The sequence below is a fragment of the Rattus rattus genome, chromosome 3, assembly GCF_011064425.1.
Source record: "Rattus rattus isolate New Zealand chromosome 3, Rrattus_CSIRO_v1, whole genome shotgun sequence".
NCBI lineage: Eukaryota > Metazoa > Chordata > Mammalia > Rodentia > Muridae > Rattus > Rattus rattus.
Genome location: NC_046156.1, coordinates 17,934,342 through 17,948,496, shown reverse-complemented (window position 1 = coordinate 17,948,496; position 14,155 = coordinate 17,934,342). Strand labels below are relative to the sequence as shown.

General features: G+C 39.6%; 1 protein-coding gene across 2 annotated transcripts in view; it reads right to left on the bottom strand.

Annotated features, from left to right (window-relative positions):
• Nucleotides 1–1,420: 1,420 nt before the first annotated feature.
• The window catches only part of Pkn2 (protein kinase N2), a 99,731-nt gene continuing 86,996 nt past the window's right edge, over nucleotides 1,421–14,155 (bottom strand). For both annotated transcript variants that reach the window (XM_032897238.1, XM_032897239.1), the window contains 5 exons: nucleotides 9,715–9,791; nucleotides 8,830–8,972; nucleotides 4,248–4,355; nucleotides 3,977–4,057; nucleotides 1,421–3,889 (listed from right to left, as the gene is read on the bottom strand). In XM_032897238.1, coding sequence (XP_032753129.1) covers nucleotides 3,686–3,889; nucleotides 3,977–4,057; nucleotides 4,248–4,355; nucleotides 8,830–8,972; nucleotides 9,715–9,791 — 613 coding nt within the window. In that variant the 3' untranslated portion in view covers nucleotides 1,421–3,685. The remainder of the gene's footprint in view (nucleotides 3,890–3,976; nucleotides 4,058–4,247; nucleotides 4,356–8,829; nucleotides 8,973–9,714; nucleotides 9,792–14,155) is intronic.

Below are 14,155 nucleotides of genomic sequence, written 5' to 3'. Positions count from 1 at the left end.
TTGTAATGAACCACACATGCAATCCTGGAATAAGCTGGGTTTGCTAACGCAGCAGCAGGCCTGTGTCAGATGCTGCTGGCTCTGACTTGGTCATACTGACCCAGTACATTTACTAGCGATAGGTAATAAAGTAGATAGCCTCCCCTATATTTTTAGGTTACGTTGATTTCATATCACAAAGTGGTTTTTTTTCATTATTAAACACTGTGAAGTTGAAATCTCTTCCTAGACTGAGCTGACTTATTTTTTTTTTTTTTTTTTTTTTCTTTTTCCGGAGCTGGGGACCAAACCCAGGGCCTTGCGCTTATAGGCAAGCGCTCTACCTGAGCTAAATCCCCAACCCCTGACTTATTTTTAATGCAATGTCATGTTAGTGCTTATTTTAGGAGGCAGAATGACACAATGTAGTGCTCATGGGCACAGACACGAACGTTGCCTTATACAGATGATGCCGGAGTCTTGGGAGCCATATGCATACAGCACCTCAACGTCCATTTGGGGAAACCAACTCTAACCGTGGGTGCTGAAGCCCTGGTATGTCTAGTGTCCTGGTCAACACGGTCTCGCTGTTTGGATAGAGAGGGCTGCCAAAGTCTTCCTTACCTTTAACATAACCAATAGAGCGTTTCCGGCGTCTTGGGGATTCCACTTAGTCTGGCATCAGGCAGAGATTCTGACACACAGATTTCCCAGTTATCTAGATGCTTACCTCTAATCTTGTACATGCTCTGGGAAGATGGGCAGTCCTTACACAATCCTGTCAGACTTGATCAGGCCAGCATATAATAACAATGTTCATTATGTCCCAAAGATACACTCTTAAAATATTATACTTTTTAAAATGTGATTACTACAAAATGGCTAGCATTCTGCTTTATTAATTTGTCTATTTTCTCAAATGTTCTAATGCTTCAACCCTTTAATCCAGTTCATGTTGTATGACCTTCAAGCACAAAATTATTTTGTTGCTATTTCCTAACTGTAGTTTTGATACTACTATAAGTTGCAATAGAAGCATCTGATATGCAGCCCCCGTGAAGTGGTCATCTGACCCCCAGGATGAGAACCACTGCTCTAAGCAGAGGACGCTGCCATGCCACCATTGCTTATGTTTTACATTAGCATATCTGCTTCTCGGTCTTGAAAATCTCATTGCTTCTCTCCTCCTGGCAACTGTTCTGGTCTCGGGTCAGGTGACAGTGGGCATCCTATGCACAGAGGAAAGACGCTGTGGAATACAGAGCTAGAAATGAAATCTCCCCATTTTCCAAGTGAGGTGGACAATGTGCCTTCCCCAGGATAAAAGACAGCTAATTAAAAATAAGTTTCTATGGATCTTGAACAAAGTAGAACCAACTTATTTAGCCAACTATTTTAACACAAGGGAAATTCTAAAAGGAATGAAAACTTAAAACCAAAGTTACAAATTTCAATCTATTTTGAACTTTAATTTGTGCATTTGTGGTAACTTATAACTGCAAACCCCCTCTTTCTCAGAATGACGTAAAGGCACACATTTCATTTGGATGCATAGGGTACCATTCTAAAGTATCCGCTCTCCTTACAAAGTGCTTGAGCAGCCAGTACACATACAGTAATAGCAACATCTATTTACACTCTTAAAATTTAAAATCTGGCTAATATATATATTTTAAACTACAGAAAAATGAGTGCTTTTTTTTCAGCATAATTGTGTGACTATGCCCTGATCGCTAATTTTTTTAGTGATTGACCTCAATTAAAAAAGTTTTTGTACACTGTATATATAACTCTGTCAGTTTTTAATGCTAAAAGCCCATTTGAAACGTTGCTTTCTATGCATATTTCAGAACCAACAAAGGTATGCAGACTGTACCTCAAAAGTAGTTAGTGTTTTATTTTCAGATTGTGTTAACACTGTTCAAATTGAAGCTAGACAATTATGCTATTTTTTCTATTGTTCTTTTCCAAGGCAATTAACTGGCATTTAAAGCAACTTACAGCAACATATTGCTCCTCTTTTTAGAAAATTTCTTCCAAAGGATCTTGGGAGAAAAATGGTAATGAATTTGGAAGGTATTATAAACTATCTCTGGACAAATTTAATTATTCTCAGAGTACAGTGACAACAGGCCAATGTATCTCAGCAAGGCTGTCTCAAGCTCAACTCTTCACGTATTTGTGTGCTTTCCTGTTTCTCACTGACTCAGATCTGGACAATTGTAAGAGATGAGCTCACTGTGATTACATGGTTAATTCAAGTGTGGTTAGTGGCCAACTTGCTGTTCCTGAGGTATCATGGCCCTAACATGCTAAGCACAGTGTTATCAATGATATTACCGAACTGAGGGAGAACAATGGAGTGACAGGCAAGAGAAAAACAAAACAAAAACCTAAAAAAATTCCAGCCCAGTGAAGGTCATGATTTGCAAAACGGCATATGATGAGAGCGATAAAAAGCCACCAACGGATCCTCTGAGGATGTGTAGAGTATTTGATCAAATTATTTGTGAGACTTTTGAGGTACAGCTTTAGTGTTATAATAACTTTTTATAAAATATAGACTGTTTTATCAAAAATATTTATACATTCTGTTACAATATATTGCTTTTGCCCTCAGTAACTGCCAATATAAAATCTGGATCCAGCGGCCTAAAATGTACAAATGCACTTAATAGAAATGCTGGAGTTGGAGGTGTCTGCTTGGCCACTGTACAAAAGTGATGATTTGGTGAAATTAAATAATATGCCTACAACACAGAATACATTACAACTTGTACATATACATGTTCACAGCATGTATACCATGATAATCTCTATGGTTTTTTAACAAAGATAGAGTTCCCTCCTACAGCAGACACAAGAACAAGATGTCTCGGTTGAAATCCGTGGAGAATGCATAGAATGATAAGGGTCCATTGGGCTCTGACTTGGGAAGACCCGACTGAACATCCTCCGTGGGGCCTGGACTTGGGGAGTGCACAGTCAGCACGGCACCTTGGTCCCGGCTGCCCAGAGCCTGGCTGAGACTGTGAGTGGGCGCTGGCGCCCCTGTCGTTCTGCAGCACTATTAATAAGCACAGCTCATGTGGCAGGCAGCGCAGCTGGAAGCCGTGGGGCTCTGCTGCATGGTTGGTAATGTTAAGGCAATGAAGTGTTCTCCTGATAAATACAGAAAATTCATCAAACTACACATCAGTACATTCTTATTTTTTTCTTAAAATCAAGCCACCAAGGGTGTACAAACTGCCACAGTTTTTCATATTATAGTGATTTCTTAAAGAATAATTGCCTTAGTCAAACAGAATCATACTTTTTATATGACTAGTAATAGCATCCAAAGCCCTATTTTTTCTTTTGTAAAATAGTTAAGTGATTAATCTTCCTTCCACTTAAGGCAGGCTAGGGCAAAGATGGGGACTATAAAAGAGTGGTTCCTCTTCTTTTTAAAAATAGAGTATTGATGTAAGAGTATTTATTTGTAATGGATTTCCATGGCCAATGTTCACTCAGCCTAAACTCCGTGAAACTGCTTCCAGTGTTCAGATTTCCGTTGAAAACATTAAGAAGGTATGAACAGTGCTGTAACCACATCTTCATGTGCTTTATATGGCCTCAAAAGCTCCTGGGCACGGAAAGCAAATGAAAGGCTGCTGTTCTCTAGAGGTCTTGTCTGTCAGTCCGCTTGGTCTCCGTGTCCAGAAACTTAACACCAATCAGCAACGTAATCAAAATCTCGGAACATCTCCTGCTCCTCCTCCAAGAGTATCCTCGGTTCTCGAGGGGGAGTCAGAATAGGTGCTTCTGAGGTAAATTCATCATCAAAGTTACTAACATCTTCCCGTCCTCTAATGGTAGGTACAAATGGTGGCTTTACTTTCTTGTCCATTAGTGCACTCCAGTCGGTTAGCTAGATCACAAAATATGAATCAGCCAGGTTAGTTTCACGTTCCTAACCACTCAAGCTTCATAAAAAACTTTGAACTTTTACACTTACCCGGAAAAACGGGTGCTTCTTTACATCCTCGGCATCTTTCTCACCAGCTCCCAGGCGCCGCTCAGGATTCCTCCTCAACAGCTAGGAAGTTAAGATGAAAGCAATAAAACCGTGGTCTCACTACTGTCAAAGACGTAGGACCTTGTGTTTAGATCTATCTAAAGCATGCAACATCTACAAATTAAAAATAGCTTCTAAAATTCAACTGGGAAATTTTCAACAAAAAGCTTAAGTTTAAATTAGAAAAAAATTCTTGTTCCTAATTTCTTACCCTTCTCATTATGGAAATGGCTTCTGTAGATAAGAACCTTGGATACCTTACTTCGTCATTTACAATACTGTCAAAAACCTCTTCTTCATCATCACCAGGAAAGGGAGACTAGACGAAATAAGATAAGAAGAAATAAGAACTAAATATAAAAGTCTTAGATAGTAAAACATCATATATTCAAAGTTGAATCAAGATTCAGGCAGTGATAATGAAATGAAACGAAATGGGGCCTGGAGGTGAGTTCAATCAGTGCTGGCCCACCTCGTGAAGCCTGGGCTCAACCTCCAAGAACGGTGGACAAGCCTGCCCTCCTAGTCCTTGAAAGAAAGCGGCAGCAGACAAATGAGAAGTTCAGGACTAGCCCCTGCTACACAGTGTAAGTAGCTTGTGCTGTTTCTGGGCTGCATGAGACCACATTACAAACGAACAAACAAACAAACAAACACTATAAGAGAAGCTCTGATTTCGAGCTGAGCATGGTGGCTCATATCTACTATGCAAGCACTTGGGGGACTGAAGTAGGAGGACCACAGTTGAATCCAGGTCAACATGGGCTTTGATGTGAGGCCCTATTTCAACCCTTCCCGCAAGAAATGCAGAGGATGGCCCAATGGGACAAAAACAAATAACCAAAACTAAACAAAGTTTAGCCAAATCATACTTTCAACAGTAAAACAAACAAAAAAAGAAACAAGCAAACAAGAAAACCCTGGCTGCCCCTAGAAGTATGGCAGGTCAGGTATAGCTGCTGTTTACATGTACATCAATGGTGGCAGAGAGGAGAGTTCTGACCTATGAAAATCTGAATTATCAGTAGTAGCCTTACATTCTCTGAAAAACAGTGAGCCTAAGACAGCCCTGTGCTGTGCTGGCCCTAGAAGACTGGGAGCCAGCAGGAAACAAGAACCCCGCCTGCCGCAGGAGGGAGCCTGAGTCAGATGACCCTGGAATATGGTGCGGCCTGGGTGAGGAACAAGCTCTAGATGACCACTAGACTGGTGCCATGGTGCCTGGACAGGGAGCCAGCTTGAGATGACTGGTCTGGTGATGCATAAGAGTTAGGCAGGGGTGGGAGAGCAGGCCGACCATGTCCATGATGACCCTTGTCAGAGGTCAAAATACATAAACAGGTATGTGCGTGTGTGTGTGTGGGGGGGGGGTGTCTCACAGGATTCATGAGATGACCCCAGACACTCAAAAGACCCTGGGTTCCTCTAAGAGGAGCAAGCATGTAGTGGAGAAATGAAAGAGAGAACTGAAAATGAGGGTAGTGAGGAATAGTCTGTTAGTTGTTGAGGATGCCACATGATGTGGTCCTGGCCTTGTACTTGTCAGCCATGGGGTGACATGGGTGAAGAGAGATGTACTCTACCTCTTACCCCATGCCACTAACAGCAGGCAGGGGAGCTGGCCCAGATTATCATCAGAGCAGGAAAGTTGGAGAGCTGGCTCTGAATGTGAGGTTGTGGGTGAGCAGTCTAAAACGCGTGACTGTGGAAGAGCTGACTCTGCCTCTTGTCTGCCAGGTGGTGGCATAGATGTCCTCCTCCTCTGCCATCTATGGCAGGGAGGAGAGCTGGACCCCAGTCATGAGAGTGGGAGAACAGATCGTGTCCCTTATCAGCTACAACACTCAGAAAAACAGGCCCTGCCTTCACTTTACTTGGGCATTAGGGTAGAGCTGTTGGAACTGAGTGCGTGCATGTGTGCGTGCTTGCTGGTCAGTCTGCCTTGAGGGTGTGAGAGCAGGAGAGCTAGCATGAGGGTGGGACAGCCAAAGTGCTGACCAGACTGGTATCTCTCAGGCCCAGATCTAGGGCTTTGAATTTGCCCAACCCAACATCTACCCTATCGGTGAACTGCTGGAGTGCACGAAGGGGCCACACCTGTAGATCCAAAACTATAGACTTTCCATGACACAGGGCAATAACAGGCTATCCTAGAGAAGTCCAAGTGAGCTTCCAGTATTAACAGAGCAGCAGAAGCCAGAGGCCTTGTATCAGACCAACGAGTCATTGCAAGGAACATTTGCCAGCAAAGAAGTGTATACAAAAGGGTATGCTGTGGGACACACTGTGACATGCTACACAGATTCCACAATAAGATTTTTGTTCGTCTGTTGAGGAGGAGGTTGCAAGGGTGGAGGGAGGGGATGAAGGGAAGGAGAAGATGAGTTGGACTGGGGTGCACAATGTAAAATTCTCAAAGAACCAATAAAAAGTTAAAAAAAATAAACATTATCATTGAAGCTTCAATAATACTATAAAACTATAATGCAGACCAGTGGGTTTTAATTCCTTTCCTAATTACCTTCCTGTGGAGGCACTAAAGATAAATGGAATTAAAAGTCAACTATAATGGAATAGCAATACCTTCTGGGTGTGTTTAAAACTCAACAATTAGAAGCCTTTTTAAAAGCTATGAAGCAGGGACTTCTGTGCTTATTTGTTAAGCCAGTAGCTTGAACAGAAGAAGTCAAAGATCAATAGCCTATTAGTTCAACAAGATTTACGACAGTACCTTTTGCATATCATTTCTAACATAGAACGTTTGCTGGGGATGTGAGGTCAGGTTTGAAACAGGGTCTTGCTATATAGTTCTAGCTGTCCTGATCACTGTGTAGACCAGGCTGGCCTCAAATTCACAAAGATCCACCTGCCTGTTCCTGAAAGCTGGAAATAAAGGTGTGCACCACTATTCTAGGCAGAAAGTAAATTATAAGAAAGTACCTCCTTTTGGATCAGAATTAAATCTTAGACTTACTTAAATGAAACATATAAAAATATGGCAACAGAAACATTTCTTTTCAAAACTGGAATAGAGAGAGTTTAAGTATGCCACAGCCTCCAGCAACAGTATCAGGAGTTTTCTGACACCTTAGAAAGTAGGACCAATCTATGTATTAAGGCTAAATCAATTTTTTCCATTTCAAATACCTATAGCAGCTTTTCTAAATAGAGGTGTGAAATTCAGTCTGGATCTCATGTCTTAAGAAAATAAATGAGGTGGGATGGACTTCACCTCTGATCCTAAAGTACAAGTACATGGTTTAGAAACAGGTTCTAAAAATGTCAAGAACAAAAATTCACAACCCTACCTCACAAGTGCTCTGTGACATATTAACCACTCTGTAACTATTAAAGTAGATGCAAATAAAAGGAGCTAATATTTACGAAGCACAACACTCTTTAATGAGTCATTCCTCTCCTCCTTTTCTAGAGAATCTAGTCTAATTTCACACATGGAAAAGGCTGTCCATTGGAGGGAACTGTTAATTATGGCTAAATACCAGTAAGCAACACAGAGGCTAAAACTTTAGAACCATATGACACTAAGTATACGTCCATTCCCTCATCCAGCTCTAAATGACTCATGAGCTGTATATACATGGAAGGTGGCTGGCAGTGGGAAACTCAAGAATGATCAATCATTTCCAAGAAAGTTGTCTTGTATCTCCAGATAAATCCCTCTCAAGAAAGGTTTCAACTGCCTTGTCAAAAAATGTACTCATTCTAAATTCCATTCCTATTATACTTCTTAGCAATTCAGAAAACATGTATTGGGCCCCTTATCATTTTCACTGACTTCCTGTTTCACAAACTGCAGAAACTTCTATTATAATTCAGTTATCCTCAAAAATGACTTTTGTTAATATACAGAAAATGGGGTAAGTGTTGATGGCCAATTCTGCTCGGTTGTTTAAACAGTGGGTTGTAAAAGTTTTTTTGGTTTGTTTTTCAAGACAGCGTTTCTCTGTGTAACAGACCTGGTTGACTTGGAATTTACTTTGTAGACAAAGCTGGCCTCGAAATCAGATATTTGCTCACCTCTGCCTTCTAAATGCTGGGATTAACAGAGCATGCCACAATACCGAGATTGTAAAAGTATTTTTAGTTATGTATAAGTGGGCCTGTCTGGGATAAGTCTACTTGAGTACAGATGCCTATGGAGTTACAGGTGCTTGTGAGTTCTCATAATGGGGTGTTGGGAATTTAACTGGGGTCCTCTGCAACCATAATACGTACTCAACTGCTGAACCATCTCTCCAACACTGCTGTTGTTTTTGAAGACCATACTTATTTCTGATAAATGTACAGCACACTTTTCTTTATAGATTCAAATTTATTGATTAATTGATTGACTGATTGTATATTGATTCAATGACAAGGTGTTTTTGCCAGATTGGTCTTAAATTCCTATTCCTCCTGTCTCAGCCCCCAAAAGAGGCAGGAATACAAGCTTATACCACCATACCTGCCTATAGGATATAATTTTATTAGTCTCATGTATTCCCTACAAAATATCAGTTATGTGAAAAATCACAAAACATAACTACCTATACCACTTAAATACAAGAAGCTATTTGAGAACATTCATAATTCAATCCATCCATTATATAAAAATCTAAACTAGGCTAGTAAAGATATTGTAGAAACACAGCCAATCATTAGAACACTATGAATATTTATAAAACTGAGTTCCCACTCATGTACAAGACACATGTACATGTCTTTATAAAAATGATGTGCTTTATCCTCCAATCATCTTCTATCTCTTCAATCTCCTATTTCTTGCTGCTTACCTCTCCGACGAGCATTTCATATATAAGTACGCCAAGGCCCCACCAATCTACAGCCCTTGTGTACGACGTTTCTGTTAATACTTCTGGGGCAAGAAATTCAGGAGTACCACAAAATGTGCTTGTCCTATCTCCATACCCCATTCCTGAAGAAGTTAAATTCAAGTATTAGCAAAGAAAAAAAACCTTAGCATGAAAATTAGAAGGTGTGCTTAGGAAAAAAAACTGACATTACCAAATATAGTGATAAAACTCGAGCATCCAAGACTTAGCAAATTTGTTTTACCTATCAAATTACTGACTCATTAAACATCCACTAATACTAACATATCTAAGAACAGTGTTTATGTAGTACGGAAACAGATAATAATAAGCAATAAATAAGAATAAAGTTACTAGTGTACAAAGAAGGAAGGATATATTAGTTATAACATTAAGGATAAAGAGAAGAATGTCTTATAACATTCATCTTTATATCTTCTCCTGTGATCTTTGATTTGAACTGTCATATTTAATTCTGAATGTATAGAAAACAATCTGAGATAGTTACACCTATTCTTTCTAATGTAAAATGTTGACAGCTCTATGCCTGGTGAAGTCACTAGGCACGAGCACATCGTTCTGCACAGTCCCAATCAACAAGCTGGTACTTAGCGCCTCCTTACGGAGAGAGGCTGAATCTCATACTGTCGTGTCTGGAAGCAGCATGTATTTATATCCACAGGACAAAATCTTAATGTGGTTACTGGTACATATATAAGCAATCCAAATGTTGTAGTGGAATAAATTAAAATAAAAAATACATTGTTTTCATACACAAATTTGAAAACTACCAAAGTACAAAGGAACAACAATCTATTAGAAAAGGAATTTACAGAGCTCAATTACCTTCTTTGCAAAGACCAAAGTCAGCAATCTTCACAAAGCCTTCTGTATCCAGCAACAGGTTATCCAACTTCAAGTCTCTGCTCAAGACGGAAGCATGGAAATAAGTCAGTAAACCATAATATAAACATAGTTTCCATTTTCAAGAAGAGCACAACTTTGTCTTCTAAGAAATGTTTTTTTCCAAGTTATGGCTTGAGATGCTCTCATTTTTCTTCCTTTTGTGTAGCACTATAATTTCTCTTTTGTTATATAGATGACAATATATATTTTAAATGCATATTTTATCTCTTTAGATATAGAATCAGTTTAAATAGTTTTTATTCAAGTTAAAATTTTATTTAGGGTAATTAGACTTAAGCACAGTTTGAATATGTCTACACACATGAAAGAATTTAAGCTAATGTTTGTAGTTTGGTGAGACAGCATTTTTCTATGTAGCCCTGGCTGTCCTGGAACTCACTTTGGTAGAGCAGGATGGCCTCTAACTCAGAGATCCACCTTCTTTGTCTCCAAAGTGCTAGGATTAAAGATGTGCTTCACTGTTCCTGGTCAAGATTTAACTTTTAAGAGTGTAATTTAAAATAAACAGAAAGCTAATCAATTACAAATGAAACTAGTTTAAAATATTTTTTAATAAGTAAACATAACTATGAGGAAATATACTTTAAAAACACTTAGAATAATCCAGGATTACAGACTCCTTACTCTGACCACCTTCATCATAGTGAGGTTGGTTTCCAGTATCGTGCAATGCAGTGCTGTGGAAGGAGAGCAGCCCCACTCAGTGTGTGCAGGACCGGATGCTGGCAGGAGCTGCTCTTCAGTAAGCAGCAGCATCCAGACAGAAATGGGCTAGACCACCAATACAGCTTTCTAGTTAAGGTGATGGCAACCTGTTCTTATGTATTTTTATCTTATTGTGCTGGACAGACATTGCCCACATCATCACTGCTCTACCATAGACTGAAGGAGTAGCATGGTACTTCATATTCTAGCACAATCTGCTTTTCTTTCTATGGTAAACTGGTCTATAGAACTGTGTGCAGGAGACGGTTAAATGTAACCAACTAGATGAATGCTACTGGTGAACTGTATCCCCACAGGCCAACTTATACCTTCACTATTTCAATTAGAAGATGAACAGAGAGCCACAAACCAAGAACTCCATCACACAATTTGCATGTTGGAGTAGGATTCACTTATCACATGTAGGAGAAAACTAAAAAGTTTAAGTACAGAAGATCCCTGTTAGTTATCTTGAATTCTAATTCACATGTAGGAAAACAAGAAAAATAGGTTTTCCATCTGCACCCACAGCTGAACTTGTGCCATGGCTCTCGGTACCCATATCCCCCCTGGGGAGGTCGTCTCCCAGGAGTGCTGACATGCCTGAGAACACAGGTAAGACCACGATATCTGCTCAGAGGGACCTGCCTGGAGCCCTCAGGACACAAGAACCAAGGAGCTGTCTAGGACAGAATCCTTCCTGTGTCCGTCTGCAGCTTGCAGCTGACCTGTGTAACAACTCTTTGTACCCAAATCCCGCGGGGAGACAGCTGGTCTTCCAAGAGTGCTGACGCACAGGTTACAGGAGCATAAAGCCACTGTCAGAGACATCAAGAACAGCTAACACCAGAGATACTGAGATGGCAAGACCTAAGGAACAGAAACCAAGGTCACTGGCATCAGCAGCAGCCAGTTCTCCCACCAGAGCAAGTCCTGGATAACACAACACACCGGGACAGTAAGATTCTGATTGAAAAATCACATTTCATGATGATGTTAGAAGACTTTAAGAAAGACATAAATAATTCCCTTAAATAAGTACAGGACAACACAGGTAAACAGGTAGAATTTCTTAAAGAACACAAAAATTCTTTAAATAATTACAGGAAAACAAAACCAAATAGGTGAAGGAACTGAACAAAACCATCCAGGATCTTAAAACGGAAATAGAAACAATAAAGAAATCACAAAGAAAGACAAGCCTGGAGATAGAGAACCTAGGAAAGAGATCAGGAGTCACAGATGTAAGCATCACAAACAGAATACAGGTGATAAAAGAGAGATTCTCAGGGGCGGAAGATACCATAGAATTGACACAACTGTCAAAGAAAATGCAAAATGCAAAGAGCTCCTAACCCCAAACAACCAGGAAATCCAGGACACAATGAGAAGATCAAACCTGAGGATAATAGGTATAGAAGAGAGTGAGGACTCCCAACTTAAAGGGCCAGTAAATATTTTCAACAAAATCATAGAAGAAAACTTCCCTGACCTAAAGAAAGAGATGCCCACGCACATACTAAAAGCCTATAGAACTCCAAATAGATTGGATCAGAAAAGAAATTCCAACCGTCACATAATAGTCAAAACACCAAATGCACAAAACAAAGAATATTAAAAGCAGTAAGGGAAATAGGTCAAGTAACATATAAAGGCAGACCTATCAGAATTACACCAGACTTCTCACAAGAGACTATGAAAGCCAGAAGATCCTGGGCAGATGTAATACAGACCCTAAGAGAACACAAATGCCAGCCCAGAAAAACTCTCAATTAACATAGATGGAGAAACCAAGATATTCCATGACAAAATCAAATTTACACAATATCTTTCCATAAATCCAGCCCTACAAAGGATAATAGATGGAACACTCCAACACAAGAAAACTACATACTAGAAGAAGCAAGAAAGTAATCTTCTTTCAACTAACCCATAAGAAGATAGCCACGCAAATATAATTCCACCATCAACTAAAATAACAGAAAGCAACAACCATTGATTCCTAATATCAACATCAATGGACTCCATTCTCCAATACAAAGACATAGACTAACAGACTGGATACATAAATAGGACCCAGCATTTTGCTGCATACAGGGAACTCACCTCAGTGATAAAGAAAAACACTTCCTCAAAGTAAAAGGCTGGGAAAAATTTTTTCCAAGCAAACAGTCCCAAGAAACAAGCTGGAGTAGCCATTCTAATATCAAATAAAATCAACTTTAAACAAAAACTCAAAGGAAAAATCCATGAAGATGGATTCTGAATGCAAGGGCCCCCACATTCCTTAAAAAAAATTTTTTTTTTCTAAAGTTCAAAGCACACATTGCATCTAACACAATAAGAGTGGGAGACTAGACACAGTGAAACTAACAGAAATTATGAATCAAATGGATTTAACAGATATTCACAGAACATTTCATCCTAAAACAAAAGAATATACCTTCTTCTCAGCACCTCATGTACCTTCTCCAAAAATGATCATATAATTGGTCACAAAACAGGCCTCAACAGATACAAGAAGACTGAAATAATCCCATGCATCCTATCAGACTTAGGCTGGATAACAACAAAAATGACAGAAAGCCCACATGTATATGGAAGCTGAACAATGCTCTACTCAATGACAACTTGGTCAAAGAAGAAATATGATAGAAATTAAAGACTTTTTTAGAATTTAATGAAAACGAAGGCACAACATACCCGAACTTATGGGACACGACAAAAGCGGTGCTAAGAGGAAAACTCATAGCTCTGAGTGCTTCCAAAGAAAAACAGGAGAGAGCATACACTAGCAGGTTAACAGCACACCTAAAAGCTCTAGAACTAAATGTAGCAAATACACCCAGGAGTAGAAGGCAGGAAATAACTCAGGGCTGATATCAACCAAGTAGAAACAAAAAGAACTATACAAAAACTGATAATAACAGGAGTTGGTTCTTTGAGAATCTCAACAAGATAGATAAACTGTTGGTATTGGTACAGAGATGGGAAGATAGATCAGTGGAATAGAATTGAAGACGCAGAAATGAGCCCACATACCTATACTTACTTGGTCTTTGACAAAGGAGCCAAAATATCCAGTGGAAAAAAGACAGCATTTTTAACAAATGATGCTGTTTCAACTGACGGTCAGAATGCACAAGAATGCAAATCAATCCGTTCTTATTGCCCTGTACAAAGCTCAAGTCTCAAGTGGCTGAAGGACTAGATAAAGTGAAATCAATAGAAGAAAAAGTGGGGAAGAGCCTTGAACACATGGGCACAGGGGAAAATTTCCTGAACAGAACACCAATCGCTTATGCTCTAAAATCAAGAATTGATAAAGGGAACTTCCTGACACTGTCATTAGGACAAAACGGCAGCTAACAGATTGGGAAAAGATCTTTACCAATCCTACATCTGATAGAGGGCTAATATCCAATATACAAAGAACTCAAGAAGTTAGACTCCGGAAAAATCAAATAGCTATATTAAAAATGGGGTACAGAGCTAAGCATAGAATTCTTAGCTGAGGAATATGGAATGGCCGAGAAGCACTTAAAGAAATGTTCAACATCCACAGACATCAGGGAAATGCAAGTCATAACAACCTAAGATTCCACCTCACACCATTCAGAATGGCTAAGATCAAAAACTCAGGTGACAGCAGATG